This window comes from Gallus gallus, chromosome 3 (genome assembly GCF_016699485.2).
Source record: "Gallus gallus isolate bGalGal1 chromosome 3, bGalGal1.mat.broiler.GRCg7b, whole genome shotgun sequence".
NCBI classification, from domain to species: Eukaryota; Metazoa; Chordata; class Aves; order Galliformes; family Phasianidae; genus Gallus; species Gallus gallus.
This window is the reverse complement of record NC_052534.1, coordinates 38,504,901-38,518,619: the sequence shown is the minus strand read 5'-3', so window position 1 is coordinate 38,518,619 and position 13,719 is coordinate 38,504,901. Positions and strand designations below refer to the sequence as shown.

Genomic DNA, 13,719 nt, shown 5'->3' with positions numbered 1-13,719 from the left:
ACAAAGTTTGTTAACACAAACATCAAATGCAGCCACCAGCCAATCAATAATATTTTAATAGACAGCAATTCAAAATATTAATTTTTTCAGCAACTACCAAAGTTGTTTCCCATATACATACTGACAAAAACATTTACATGCAGACTTCCAAATAAAAAGAGATGGGATCCAACGCTGTGTTTCACTTAGGGTGATCTGTCCTCTCATCACTCAAATCTTTCCACTCTTTTTCTGTTATTCCAGCTAAGGGTATGTGTTCCACATAGTGCAGACAGATGCGCAGTACTGTACCTGTGGCTGCAGAGGAGTGCCAGAGGCAGAAAACGTGACCGCAGACCCACTGAAAGGTCAGTGACAAACCGGGCAGAGAGCCTCCCCATCAGCAACCTGCACGCCGTTCTTCTTAACGATAACTCCACTAGGTGGTGCCATGAGAAAAGTTACAGGCGCTTCACGTTGCTCCCCTTGAAACTGTCCCCATTATTAGACCAGCCGGGAACAGCAACCACACACCAAGATCCTGGAGTGCTCCGTGCTGCAGAAACTCCGAAGAATAACCCGGGTGTAGCAACTGCTGGTGCACAATGGTACTTCAGGGAGCAAATTTCTGAGCACTAGCTCTAAATAAATATTTAAACTTTTCACCGTACTGCAACCAACACCTTGCCTGACCCAAAACATTCCACAGTTAATGAGTTCCTGCAGATTCCTCCAGATAAAGTTCAAGGTGGAATTTGTGTGGCAGAGCGCTTGTGTTACAACATACCTTATGGCTTTTATAATAAGGCAAATATGCAGATAAGGAAAAGGCTTGCAATTATCTCTCTGAATAGCCGCGAGGCGTTCTCTTATATTAAAGGAAATGGGAAAAGACTCGATAGACACGCCGGTTCTGCATTACTTCTTTTTGGTTAACGTGGATTCAGCAATCGCTGGAGCGTTTTATTTTTGCCTAGCGTGTAGAGACCTAGTTCCTGCTGCGGGATGAACGGGAGCTTATTAACTGTGTTCAATTTTAATTTTCCAAATAACTACGTCGGAAATTTGGTTGTGATACACAGCTGCAAATGAGACGGCTGCTGAGGGACGTGAAGCACTCGACGCGAGGACAGCTGAGAGGCACCGAACACGCTGATGATGCCGCCTCGCGCCCTTTTACCGACCTGGGGCTGCTCGTAACAGCCGCTGCACCCAGCGCCACCGGCACAAAGCTCCCGAAGCAGCCCACACCCACTCTCAGGCTGCGCGCGCGCGGAAGACACCTACCTGCCTACGCCTCCACACCCACCGCCGCCCCCTCCCTCCAACCCCATCCTAGCTCCCGCCGCCACGTGACGACCGGCAGCCAATCAGCGGCGCGGAGCAGGGAGGCGGGAGCAGCGCCACTCCCCTCCCCACCCTCTCTGCCCGCGCTTGCGCCCTACCTGTGTCAGCCCGGCGGCGCCAGGCCCCGCCCCTCCCGCGGCTCCCGCTCGGCGGCGGCAGGTGAGGATGCGGCCGGGCGGGCGCCCCCGCGGTGGCGGCTGCCGGGGCTGAGGTCGCCGCCATGGCCGCGCCGGGCGCCGGGGCGTCGGGCTCCGGGGGGCCGTGCCCGCTGTGGACGGCGCTGTACGACTACGAGGCGAGCGGCGAGGACGAGCTGAGCCTGCGGCGGGGCGACGTGGTGGAGGTGCTGTCGCAGGATGCGGCCGTGTCCGGCGACGACGGGTGGTGGGCGGGCAAGATCCGGCAGCGGCTCGGCATCTTCCCCGCCAACTACGTGACCCGGCAGCCCCGCGGCGCGGCGGGCGAGGAGACGGTGGGCAGCCTGACCGAGATCGACTTCCAGCACCTGGAGCTGCAGGAGATCATCGGCGTGGGGGGGTTCGGCAAGGTGTACCGCGCCACCTGGCGCGGCCGCGAGGTGGCCGTGAAGGCGGCGCGGCAGGACCCCGACGAGGACATCACGGCCACGGCCGAGAGCGTGCGGCAGGAGGCCAAGCTGTTCGCCATGCTGCGGCACCCCAACATCATCGCCCTGCACGGGGTCTGCCTCCGGGAGCCCAACCTCTGCCTCGTCATGGAGTTCGCCCGAGGCGGTTCCCTCAACCGGGCCCTGGCCGCCGCCGCCTCCTCCTCCGCCGCCTCCCCCGGGGCCGCCCGCGGGGGCCGCCGCATCCCCCCGCACGTCTTGGTGAACTGGGCGGTGCAGATCGCCCGCGGCATGCTCTACCTGCACGACCAGGCCATCGTCCCCATCCTGCACCGCGACCTCAAGTCCAGCAACAGTGAGTTCCTCGGGGAGGCGGCCGGGGGCCCGGGGCGGGGGGCGGCCGGCTCTGGGAGCGGCCTTCGGGCCCGGGCGGCCGGGGGAGCGGGGCCCTGCCGTGCCCGAAGTGGGCTGGCAGCAGGTGGGTCTGTGCGCCTGTGAGCGGGTCGTTGGTTCCTTCGGAAAGGCTGGGGGGAAGTGGGTGCGCTTGAAGTGCGGCAGGACCGAGTCCTGCTCTCAGGTAGGAAGGAGCCCAGTCAGAAGTGAAGTGGGACGAAATCCTGTGCGTGGTCACAGCTGCAGTTTCACGAGACTTCCTTTGCTTGGACACGGTCTGCTATCCTAGCTTTTACAGGACCTTGGCTCGGTATAGCTTTTAAAGGCAAGATTAATCACAGAATTATAGAACAGCTTGGATTGGAAGGGTCCTTAAAGATCGTCCAGTTCCAACCCCCTGCCGTGGGGGTTGTGCTGCTGCTTGCTAAGTCAGGCTGCCCAGGGCTCCGTGTAGCCTGGCCTTGAATGCCTGCAGGGATAAGGCAGGTTTTGCTCTGTTAATAATAAAGATATTGCTTCTGTTTCACTTCTGGACATCTGCATGCGGTTTTGTTTTTCTTTTGATAAAATTCACCTGCACAGTGAGCAGTGATGGGAAAAACAGTACTTTAAAACCAGTAGAAACTCTGATGCTTTTAGCTTCTGGTGTGGACAAAAGCACCTGAAAGAGTGAGGGATTTGTTCAGTTCATCCGTAATGAATCCTTCACCCATCTGGTGGAGCTGATGCAAGGGCGTCTTAAGACAACTGTGTTGAAGGCTGGTTTCACACGGATGGAGATGTTTAAGCCTCACCGTCATGGCTGTTTCAAATGAGTGGCCTGAAAGTGGAAATTTGTGCCCTTACATAAATGCTTGAAGCAGTCTCTGCAGCCTTGCTGTAAATTTGGCCCATTCAGAACGGGAATGCTACCCTGTTATCAGTTTGACATCCTGAAGTGGTTAAGTTAAAATGAAAAAGCTTCATTCAAGTTTGAAGCATTTTGTTTGAAAGGCTTTTGTAGCGTGTCTTGAAGGTCATCATGCATGGATTGTTAAGACAAGGCTCAGTCATGGGACTGCTCCCGAGAACACTTTCACTATTTGTTTGATAAAGAAAGGACCTAGCTCAGCTGTATTTGTGGTTCTCATTGTAGTGCAAGATGATGAACTCCTGGAACGTTGCTTCAGGGTCTAACAGGCTTCATGGCCAACGCATTAAATCCAAGGCAGCTGTTAGTAGGCAGCTTGTATCCTAGTTTACTGCGTTGCTCAGACTGAGCTGCTGTACCTTTGCTACGCTCCTGATGTGACAATGGCAAAGTCCACATTTGAAATGAACTTGTAACCCTGGTTTAGCACAACACTCAGAGCCGTGTTGGTGACTGCTGCATACTGATTACCATTATCATCTCTGTGTATGTAGATAATGGCAGAGCCTTTAAAAATATGCTTTTAATTATAACCTCAATATATGTGCTTATTCACTGCTTTTATTATTTACTGTGGTTGCCCATGTGATTGACTTCAGCTGCGTAGTTTTCTCACCCACATTTTGTAATTGTGGTGAAGCCTGACGATAGTCTTGATCATCTAATAGAATGATAATGTTGGAAGTCAACAGTATGCTAGTGACAGAATGTACTGTGATCATTAAGTTATAGAATCATTAAGTCATATTCTACATGAATTTAAAGGGACTGCAAATCCTGATAGTGTCTCCTGTCATGTTACTTGTCTGTTCCTCCAGGATTTCACTTTGTTCTGTTAACTGTCATCTTTTCCTACCTTACGTGCCTGGGAGTAGAAGGCTGCTGGGGTGTATGGTGCTTGGTGTGGGTAGCATCAGCTTGGCAAAGTCTGTAGCCACAAACAGGGCTCTGACTGCTCCTGTTGATCAGCTGTTGCTTGTTGCTTTCTGTGGCCCGTTAGTGGTGGTGGTCAGTGTTCTCCGTGGAGTAATTCCTGGTAGTTTGCCACTGTCCCAGTTTTGTGCTAGCTTACTGATATTCACTGAGGAGGAGTTCTTCCTTAGACAACAAATTGGAAAAATGACTTCTCTTAATAAGGTGTGGTATAGGATGCTAACTAAAATATTTCATTAGCAAATACCTAAGAACTGTGTTTTCAGCCCCTTCTACCAGCATATTTGATCTGGAAAAGATGTGTGTCAGGACTTGTGGCTGGTAAGCAATAGGCAAAGCAGGCTTCTTAAAGGCAAGTGTGTTATTTCTCTCCAGTCCCTTCCATGAAGTTGGGATCGGTAGGACAGTGCATCTCTGGCACTGATGTCAAATTGACACGACTGGTGAGAGATCCCCACAGACTGAATAGTGGTAATGAGAGCAGTGGAATGTATTTTATTTCTTTATAGTAGTGCCTGACTTCTTTTGTATGCACAAGTTTCTTTAGACTACCTTTGGGAGGTGGGAAAAGGTGTTTTGTTGCTGGCAAAGCAAGAAATGGATAGACATGCAAATGTTTTTTTTGTTTTGTTTTCTTTTTTTGCAAATATTGAAAATGATCTTTGTGAAAGCTGAGCAAGGGATTAAAGGGTGACTGCTGGGTTTGGTTGGTATCAGGGCTGCTTCAATTCTGGAGTCCATATAAAAACCTTAGTATTTAATGATTATTCCAAAGTAGACAAAGCAAAGGTGTAAAGAGCACCCAGCTTTTAAGTAGGTCTGATGAAATGAAACATAATAACCATGGCTATTAATGGTGATTTGCAAATTGGCTGTGGGTGTTTAATAAAACCTTGTGAAGGTGACATGGTCATAAGTTTATTTGGTAAAGAGAAGTCTTTTTTTGAGAGTATCTTTCTAATAAGCAGCTTCTATGATCTTAGATGCATAGATTAAGGAGATTATCTAAAATTAGGATAGACCTTACCTAAATAAATTCAGAAGGAAAATTTGAAAGTAAATTTGAGGTTTTTCAAATTGGCATATATAGTTAAGAAATTCTGAATTAAATAGTAATTTCAATGAAATGAAGTATCTTAAAGTGAAAAAACAGTATCTCCTGGGTACAAATGCAGTCTTGGTTAGCATGTTAGTTGATTATGAAAAAATTGTGTTCTTACTGAAAATAAAGGGCCCCTGCCTTTGGGCATCTCCAGGGATGGGGCAGTTAACAGCTTCTCTGGGCAGCCTGTGCCAGGACCTCACCAGCTTCTAAATAAAGAATTTCTTCCTAGCATCTGATCTAAATCTTCCCTCTTTCAGTTTAAAGCTTTTACCCCTCATCTTCTCACTATCAGACCATGTACAATATCCCACCTCACCTCTTCTGTAGGCCCCCTTTAACTACTGGAAAGTTGCACTGAAGTTTCCCCAGAGCCTTCTCTTCACCAGACTGAACCAGCCCAGCTCCCTCAAGCCCAGCTCCCTCTTTTCTGTATAGGAGCGGTACTCAAGCTCTGATCACCTTCATGGCCCTCCTCTGAACCTGCTCCAAGAGCTCCATGTCTTTCTCGTGCTGGGGTCCCTGGCCTGGACACAGTATAGCCAATTTTCTCCAGTTTTTCTCTGGGGGAGTCAAATTGTTTTCTTTTGGCCAAGGACACCTCATTAATCAGGATGCCTCAGTTAACCGTGGTTATTTAGGGGCTCACTACAGTCCTTTCTGCTGTTTTCTTAGGGGCCTTAATAAAGCTAATAATACGTTCAGATAAAGTATGCAAGGCTTCACTTCCTGAAGCCTAGAGTAAGCAGAGGTTTGTGGTTTTGGGACTGATTTCAGATTGTGCAGTACTTCTGCCTTAAAAAAATGTATTTTATCTGTAGTGCAGCAGCAGCTTTGTGTACTTATAGAAAACATAACAGAAAGTTCAGAATATCTTGCTTATGGTGTGATCCGATCTGTGAATACAAGGTGAAGCACAAAGTTGATTCTGTGCAGATAATGTATATGTGCATAATACTGGTGAGTCCTGTTCATTTGTTGTAGATGGATATGCAGGTAGGTTTTGGCTCGCTAATTCTTCCAGCTTCCCAGGATCTTTTGTGGCCCTCAGTTTGCTAGAGTGCACCAAGTTTGTATTACATATAGAAATCATCAAGAACAGGTTGATTTTCAAAGACCATTGAATAAAGCCAAGGCCACAACAGCTATAATGAGAGCAATACTTGAAAACTGAAGAGATCAAACATACAGAAGAGCAATGAAACAGCAGTTGGACAATCTGCATTAATATTACATCCTTCAAAATCTCATGTAATAACTCAGAAAGGAGAATTTGGTTTTAAAATCTCCAAGGGCAGTTTGTCGTGGCTTTCCAAGATTCCTATTGAATTGGTTGCTTTTGATGAAGGGCAGTGTTCTGGAATTTGAGGAAAAGCAAGGCAAAATAACCTCTGATTATTGTTCCCACAGGTTGTTTGCAACAGAATTGTTCAATTTATAAAACAACCTGACAATAAGATGGAAGTGTTTTCAAGAAGTCCCAAAAAAATACTTTCCATCAAACTTCCCTACCTAGCACTTGATGGTAGCTGTTGGAAGCTGAAAGAAGCTAGATGGAAACATACCTGTCTCTTTACTGATTTTATTTTGAAATCACTGGGGTGCATAATCTGTCTCTTGGCTCTGTTTTGAAGAGGAAAGACTTGCTCACTTCACCTGTAAAGTTATAAGGACTGCTTATACATTATTAAATGCTTGCATATTCAGTATCTTCTAATGCATGGTTATAAAGAAAAAGAAAAATCAAAGTGGAATTCTTTTACACTTGGCTTGGGTAGTTTTGAGAAAGAACTGGCTTTTTTGCAGATGAGAGCTTCATCTCAAGGTGCCCTCTAATGGCAGGGGAACTTGTAGTTGTTCAATAGCTATAAGCCTATTACCGTTCACCTTTTAGATTGCATCAAGGCGTAAATGCAAATAAAAAGATATTTTCCTGTGGGCAGGTGCTCTGCATATCCCTCGCCTCTTTGGAATATTCTCATTCATGGGACTTGTGCTCTTCTGCTCTCTTCCATGTTCCCAGTGTCCCTGCCGGGCTAGCCCCAGCTCTCCCAGGGTACCAACTCCAGAATAGGGAATTCCTGTCACCTGCTCTGATAGTCTGTCTCTGCTATAATTGGATTGAAGCATCTCCTGTAGCCTTGCTAACTGCTGAGCTGGCAATACTGGCTTGCCTCTCTGAGGACTGGAGAGGAACAACCATTTGTCTGGCAGAACTGAAGTTCCTCTTCTGTAAGACTTCTGTAAAACCCACACGAACTTGACAGGTCTGAGAACATGGCATTGCTTTGACTATTTTATCTGAGAGTCAGATAAAATGGTGGGACCAAAAGTAACTGGGGCATGGGGGAAGGACTGACAGATTTTTTCTTCAGGACAACTGGCTTAAAAAAGGCCCTTGTCCCGCAGGCAAGGAACTGCCAATCCCAGGCTATGTGTGAGATTGTTTTCCAGTTAGGTGTTCGGAATATAAATACTTCTGCAAATGTCTGAGCTATCTATGTGTTAGCAATTCAAAATTCTTGTGCCTCATTTTTCCATGCTGTATTCATATAGGAAGTCATGGTAATTAAGTGCTGCTATTCTTAATTACATAAATTACATAAAGATTAGAAAACGTCCTAGGTGTACCAGCTTCCTAGCCCATCTTTATGAGTGTAAGTAGCCCTGCCTTCTGCTTTGCACTAAAGATAATGCTGCTGCATTACAACATTAAGAACTGGTCATACATTCCTGGAATGTATAGCAGGAAGGAGCACTGGATTTGGTAATCTTATCTGATTACTATGTAAAAAAAAGAAACCATGGAAGTACTGCAGAATTTCATCAACTTGAGAAACAGCATCTCTTTTGAATCTGTTAGAAGTCAGCGTGACATTCAGTTCAAGTGTTATGCTTTGTTTCATAAACCATTGTTCCCAGTAATGTGTTACATGATTTCATATGTTCTGACTACATAGATGGGGGTTTTATTTTTTTGGAGACCCTGAAGGAATGTTAGATACTATGAGAGCAGCAAATGCTTAGCAGCCTTGAGCTGTAGCATCTTTCAGTGCATCAAGGGAAGTGTTCAGCCTTGGGCCCATTTTGTTTTTGCCTGTTACACTTATTTACTTGCTGCATGTGTTTTGTGTTCAAAAAGAGATGCTGGAATTCAAGACAGAGCCGTTTTAAGTAGCTGACTGCTGTGGTTGTCACCATCGTAGTAGAAATAACTAGTGCAAAAATGTCAGACATTAACTTCCAACTGAAGGATGTTTTTCTGTATTTAAATATAACATGTAGGGAATTAATGACTTTATTATGTTATCTGTCAAATGAAATTTTGTGAACTACTACTCTGTAACACAACATTTGATTGCATAGAATGGAGGCTTCCAGAGAAGTAGCATCTAGCAGTTATTTTACTTGTAGATTTAAGGGTTGATTGCTGTAGTCATTTATTTAACCTTAGCCTGCTATCTAAATTTGCTGCTGTTTGGTGTTCTTGTGGATCTCAAATCTGGACATTAAAAAGTGGAGAAAAAATTCTAATTACCTGAGACCCCTGTTGATTTTGAGGCAGTGTGTTCAAGCATATTCACGTGCACTCCTTAATGCTGAAAGCAAGATTCTAGACTGAGACACTAGCTGAATTTAATGCTGGTTTAAAAACATTAACTTTGGGTGTCCTTATTTTAATTCCTGTATAATACACATTTTCATTTTGTTTCCCCAGCTATGTACACTGACACCTGTAGAATTATTCCTTTCTCTTATTTGGTGTTAAGGTGCTACATCTTCAACTGATAGTATGGTTAATCAAAAAATAGCGTTGCTTTGCGCTTCTTCTGTATCTTACTTGGTTCTTTGTGTCTTTCTCCTCTCCCTGGCTTTCTGCTGTCTCCAAAGAAGCTGTTTTACTGTTGTTTTTAGGCTGTTTTTTAGAAGTTTTTCTTTTCCTGTTCTTCATCGGACTCTTCCCTGGGAGGTCTCTGCAAGAGGCCCATTTTCGCCAAGGTTTTTGGTGCTGCCTTCTTGCCATGGAGGACTCACGTTCCAGTCTGTCGCTCCCAGGTTTTCTGACTGTTTTTCTGAAATGAATGCTTTGGGGGTGGCATTGCAAGTAGAAGTGCGGGACTTTTAATTACAGTATTTGTAATGAATGTCTGTATATTAAACAAAACTTTACGCGATACTTGGCTGATTTATTTTCTTTGAAAGCTGGTGTTCTAGGGTATGGGCACATTCCTACCTGTCTCTGAAAGCGGCACAAAGAGCAGTTAGCTTCCATAGAAGTCAGTGGAAAAACTAGCAGCTCAGCAGCTTCCATTAGCTGGTAAAATGCTCGGTTTTGCTTGTTCTCCTAGACAGTGAAAAAACAACTTTGCATGCTGATTGTAACATCTGTGTAATGAAGTATTGTACTTACATAAACATAATGCAAGATGTAATTGTGTAAGTGAGATGTGGACACTGATAACGTCATTACTCTCGTCAGAAAAAGTTGAGAGAGAACTGAGCTTTCAGTTCTAATGTTGTCCCCCCACATCCTGCTTTGGGGACTGCAAGCCCAGCGTGCCTCTTTGGACCCTCTGACTAAATACGGAAAGTTCAGTTAAAAAGTTATGTTCTGCAGCCTCAAAAGAATGGAGAAGCAACACATCATTGTACTGCCCTCGGATGCTGAATAGTGTTTTGTTTCTTTGACCTTAGAAGATAACGGCTTTTTCTTTGCAGCCTCTGTTTTTGTTTGCATTGGGTTTTTTTTATCACTAAGCTTGAACGTTCTTTTAAATTTGCTTCAGTGTTTCAAGTTCTGAAACAGTGGCCTTGTAGCGTGAACCTTTGCAAGGAGTCTTTATGGCATGAGTGATTTCTGCCCTTGATTTTTCATTTCTGATGATCTGTTAAAATTTGAAACATTGAAATTCAGTTCACTGATGTTCAGTGACAATGCTTATTAAAAGTGCAGCGTTTTGTTGTTTGTTCTTATGTTTTGGGTTTTTTTCTTGTTAGAAGTGTAATTATGGCATTGAAGTTTTATATAGGTGTAGAATCACCAAGATTGGAAAAGACCTCTAAGATTGTCCAGTCCAACTGTCCACCTCCCGCTAATATTGCCCACTAAACCATGTCCTTTATTAAAACATCAAAACATTTCTTGAGCACCTGCAGGGATGGTGACTCCACAACCTCCCTGGACAGCCCGTTCCAATGCCTTGCCATTCTATCAGAGAAATTTTTCGTAACATCCAACCTGAACCTACTCTGGTGCAACTTGAGGCCATTCCTTCTTGTCCTATCACTGTAACCTGGGAGAAGAGTCCAACCCCCACCTCCTCACAACCTCCTTCCAGGGAGCTGTAGAGAGCGATAATGTCTCCCCTGAGCCTCCTCATCTCCAGCCTGGAAAATCCCAGTTCCCTCAGCTTCTCCCCGTAAGACTTGTGTTCCAAACCCCTCACAGCTTCGTTGCCCTTCTCTGGGCACACTCCAGGGTCTCAATGCTTCTCTTGTACGGAGGGGTCCAAAACCAAACTCAGTACTCGAGGCGCAGCTTCACCAGAGCTGAATACAGGGGGAGCATATTAAATACTAAATGACTTGCCTATCTAGGGTAGCAGTACAAACTAACATCTGGTGTCATAAATTTACATTCCTGCATTGTTTTTTTTTTTTAATGAATTTTCACCATTTTTACTTTGCTTCACTTTGTTACTGAGCACTTAATCAGTAACTGCTAATGAGTGGATGTGTGAATTTTAAACCAGTTAGTGCAGATGGTTGGTTTTTTGCTTTTCTTATTTTGTAGGCAGAGATATAAAATAATGTGAAATATCACCACAGAAGTATTCTTCTTAGAGTTTCCAGCCAAGTTTAACCTTTTTTTCTGGGAGGTCATAGCTCCAGTTAAATCAGTCCTAGACATGCCAGTGTTGGCTACATAATCATGCTTTGTTCTCTTCATAGCTACTAAAATCTGTGTTTTGGCAGGTGTGCTATTAACTTGGAGCTGATAAGCCAGCCCTCCCTCTGAAAAATGCAGGAGTAACTGCTTCATTTCTGTGGCTCATTATGGGACAAATTAACCCTTGGAACTGAATATACTTCGGTTTTGTGTGTTTGGGAAATTTTCTCATTTTCTTCACCACTAAGATTAGATGCCACTAATATTTCTCATGGAACTAATTGCCCTTATTTCCTCAAGTATTATTTAAAAAGAAAAATGTTATATATATTTTTTAAACTCATTACTAAATCTCCGTTAATTACTGAGTGAAAAAAGCAGATTAACCCTTCCATTTTGTCTTCCCAAGAGAAAGAATACTGCCAAGCTTACTGAGTTCTCATTTTAAATCAAGCGTTTTGCCTTTGCTATTTAAGAAGGTTGGAGTCCTGGTAGTGTGCAGTCTGGAGACGCTGTTCTGCAGCTATAGAAGAAGCTACAAGGATGGAACAAAAAGAAATTTTTCTGTCAAGTTTTGTATTTAGAAATATAAAAATATGAGATCAAAATTCAGTCATTTTGTTTTGAGAAAGCTTTAGCTTGGCAAAAAAAAGAAGTTTTAAATCAACAAGACTCTTTCAATTGTTCCTTATAGAACTGATTGCTTTAGTTCTCAGATGAAACTGATGGCCAAATTTCAGACCCTTTACAGAGCGTAACTTACTAAAATCTCTCAGAAATGATATTAAAGGGGTTCTGTGTGAAGTGATGAGTTTCTAGGAGAACTCAATGGCTATACTTGACAAAGCATCTACGACCAGGTTTTGTTTGGATTTTTAGGCTAGTTTTTCATAGCAGAAAGCACATTCAAAAGAACATAAGAAGCTTATTTTTTTTTGTCTTCGATTTATATTAAGATAAGTTCAAAACAAATCTGAGTTAAGAAGTATTGAGAAGATGATTTTATTAATGATAGCTAAGTTAACGCATTAGCTGGCTTCTGAATGAAGGGAACCTCTTGGCCTTGGATGTCGTTTTGGGGAATATGAGCCCCTCAGGTGCACTGTCTTTGTGAATTCTGTTATGTTGTTTGCCCTGCATTGATTTGCTCTGTTCTGAAGGGAATGGTCAGGTCTTGCTTGAGCTTGAGGTAAGGAAAGTGATAGTACGTTTTCTGCAAGCTTTTTGGAGGAGACTCTGCCTGATGCATTATATACTGGCTGCGACTCTCCTTTTGCAGTTACATGTATATAACAGTTATGGTTTGCCTCACCTTTTGTGGTTTGCTTGTTTTTGGGAACAGGAAGGAATTGCTTGCAAAAAGAAAAATAATTCACTATTTCCTTACACAGCTGATGGTCTTTAAGGAATGGGTGAGCACTTTGTTCTATAGAGCTTGAAACTGTAAACATCCTCAGTCATGAATGACTGATGTACCACCAAGCTATTATTCCTATTAGCTCTTAGCGTGTCTTTCTGGTCTCCCTTCATTTTGGTCACTGTTTTTACTGCTTAGCTGCCTTTTAAAAACTAATAAGAAACAAAGAAGAAAAAGCTTAGAAGGTCACTTAAAAGCAAAGTAATTGCTGTGTTTCTAATAAGTGTGAAATTTCCTGGTAGGTGCAGCATAACTGAGTGGTTTGAGTTTTAAATCCAAGTTTCAGCACGGACTGATTTCCATGTAATTGTAAAATTGTAGAGGAATTGCTGCAGTGAAGTAACTTAAGTGCAAAACTAAACAGGAGAACTAATCTTGGTATTTTATTAAACAAAGGACTTAATCATGTTTAGAGTACAGTCTGCTTTTTTGTGTAATGCGGAATCCAAATCCTTTTCAGAATTTACTGTTGAAACAATAATTAATGTCTAATTACAAATGCTTGTTACCTCTGGTGCTTTCTCTTAAGGCACAACAGAAATTTCTGGTTTGCATTACGGAACTATCGGAATAGCAAGTGAAGTACAGATGGCAGGCAGGAAAATAACTCGCAGCATCTGCAGCCTGTGCCAATAACTTGTTAAAACGGCTTTTCTCTCAAGTTTCCATTTGCCCAAAGTTGCTTTAATAATGGTTATTAAAGAAGTGAAGGGGAAGCAAAAAAAAAATGGTGATGCAAGGTATGCTGCAGCTGTTGAAATCGCTCCTTTTTCCTCTTCACTCTCCTTTTCTTCCCTCCTTTCTTGCAGACAGTCAGGCGAGCCTTTGTCGTTCTCATGTTTTTGTTGATTTCTTGTTCTTTACATGGCCCACTATGGGATGTAATTTTCTTCTGCGGTTGGTGTATATTTGTAAATCCTTGCTATCAAGGACATTTTCTGTCAAGTCTTGTCTTGTTTTGGCTTTCCAATTGGGAACACTTTGTTCAGGACTTCTTAAATATATGTTGGCTCATGTGAGGTAGGATTATTTTTTTAAGCTAGATGTTCTTAAACAAATGCATGCAAGACCAAATTGTTGAGCAGCTTTCAATGTTGTATGAAAATTAAGAAATGGTCGTATGTCTGCTGTGACAGGACAAAGGATAGAGGAGCACAGTATC

At 43.6% G+C, this 13,719-nt stretch overlaps 1 protein-coding gene across 3 annotated transcripts in view; it reads left to right on the top strand.

The window, feature by feature from the left end:
• The first annotated feature begins 1,461 nt into the window (after positions 1 to 1,461).
• Positions 1,462 to 13,719, top strand: part of MLK4 (mixed lineage kinase 4) — a 42,014-nt gene continuing 29,756 nt past the window's right edge. For all 3 annotated transcript variants that reach the window (XM_015284406.4, XM_015284405.4, XM_015284404.4), the window contains exon 1: positions 1,462 to 2,267. In XM_015284406.4, the coding sequence (XP_015139892.2) occupies positions 1,547 to 2,267 (721 nt within the window). In that variant the 5' untranslated portion in view covers positions 1,462 to 1,546. The remainder of the gene's footprint in view (positions 2,268 to 13,719) is intronic.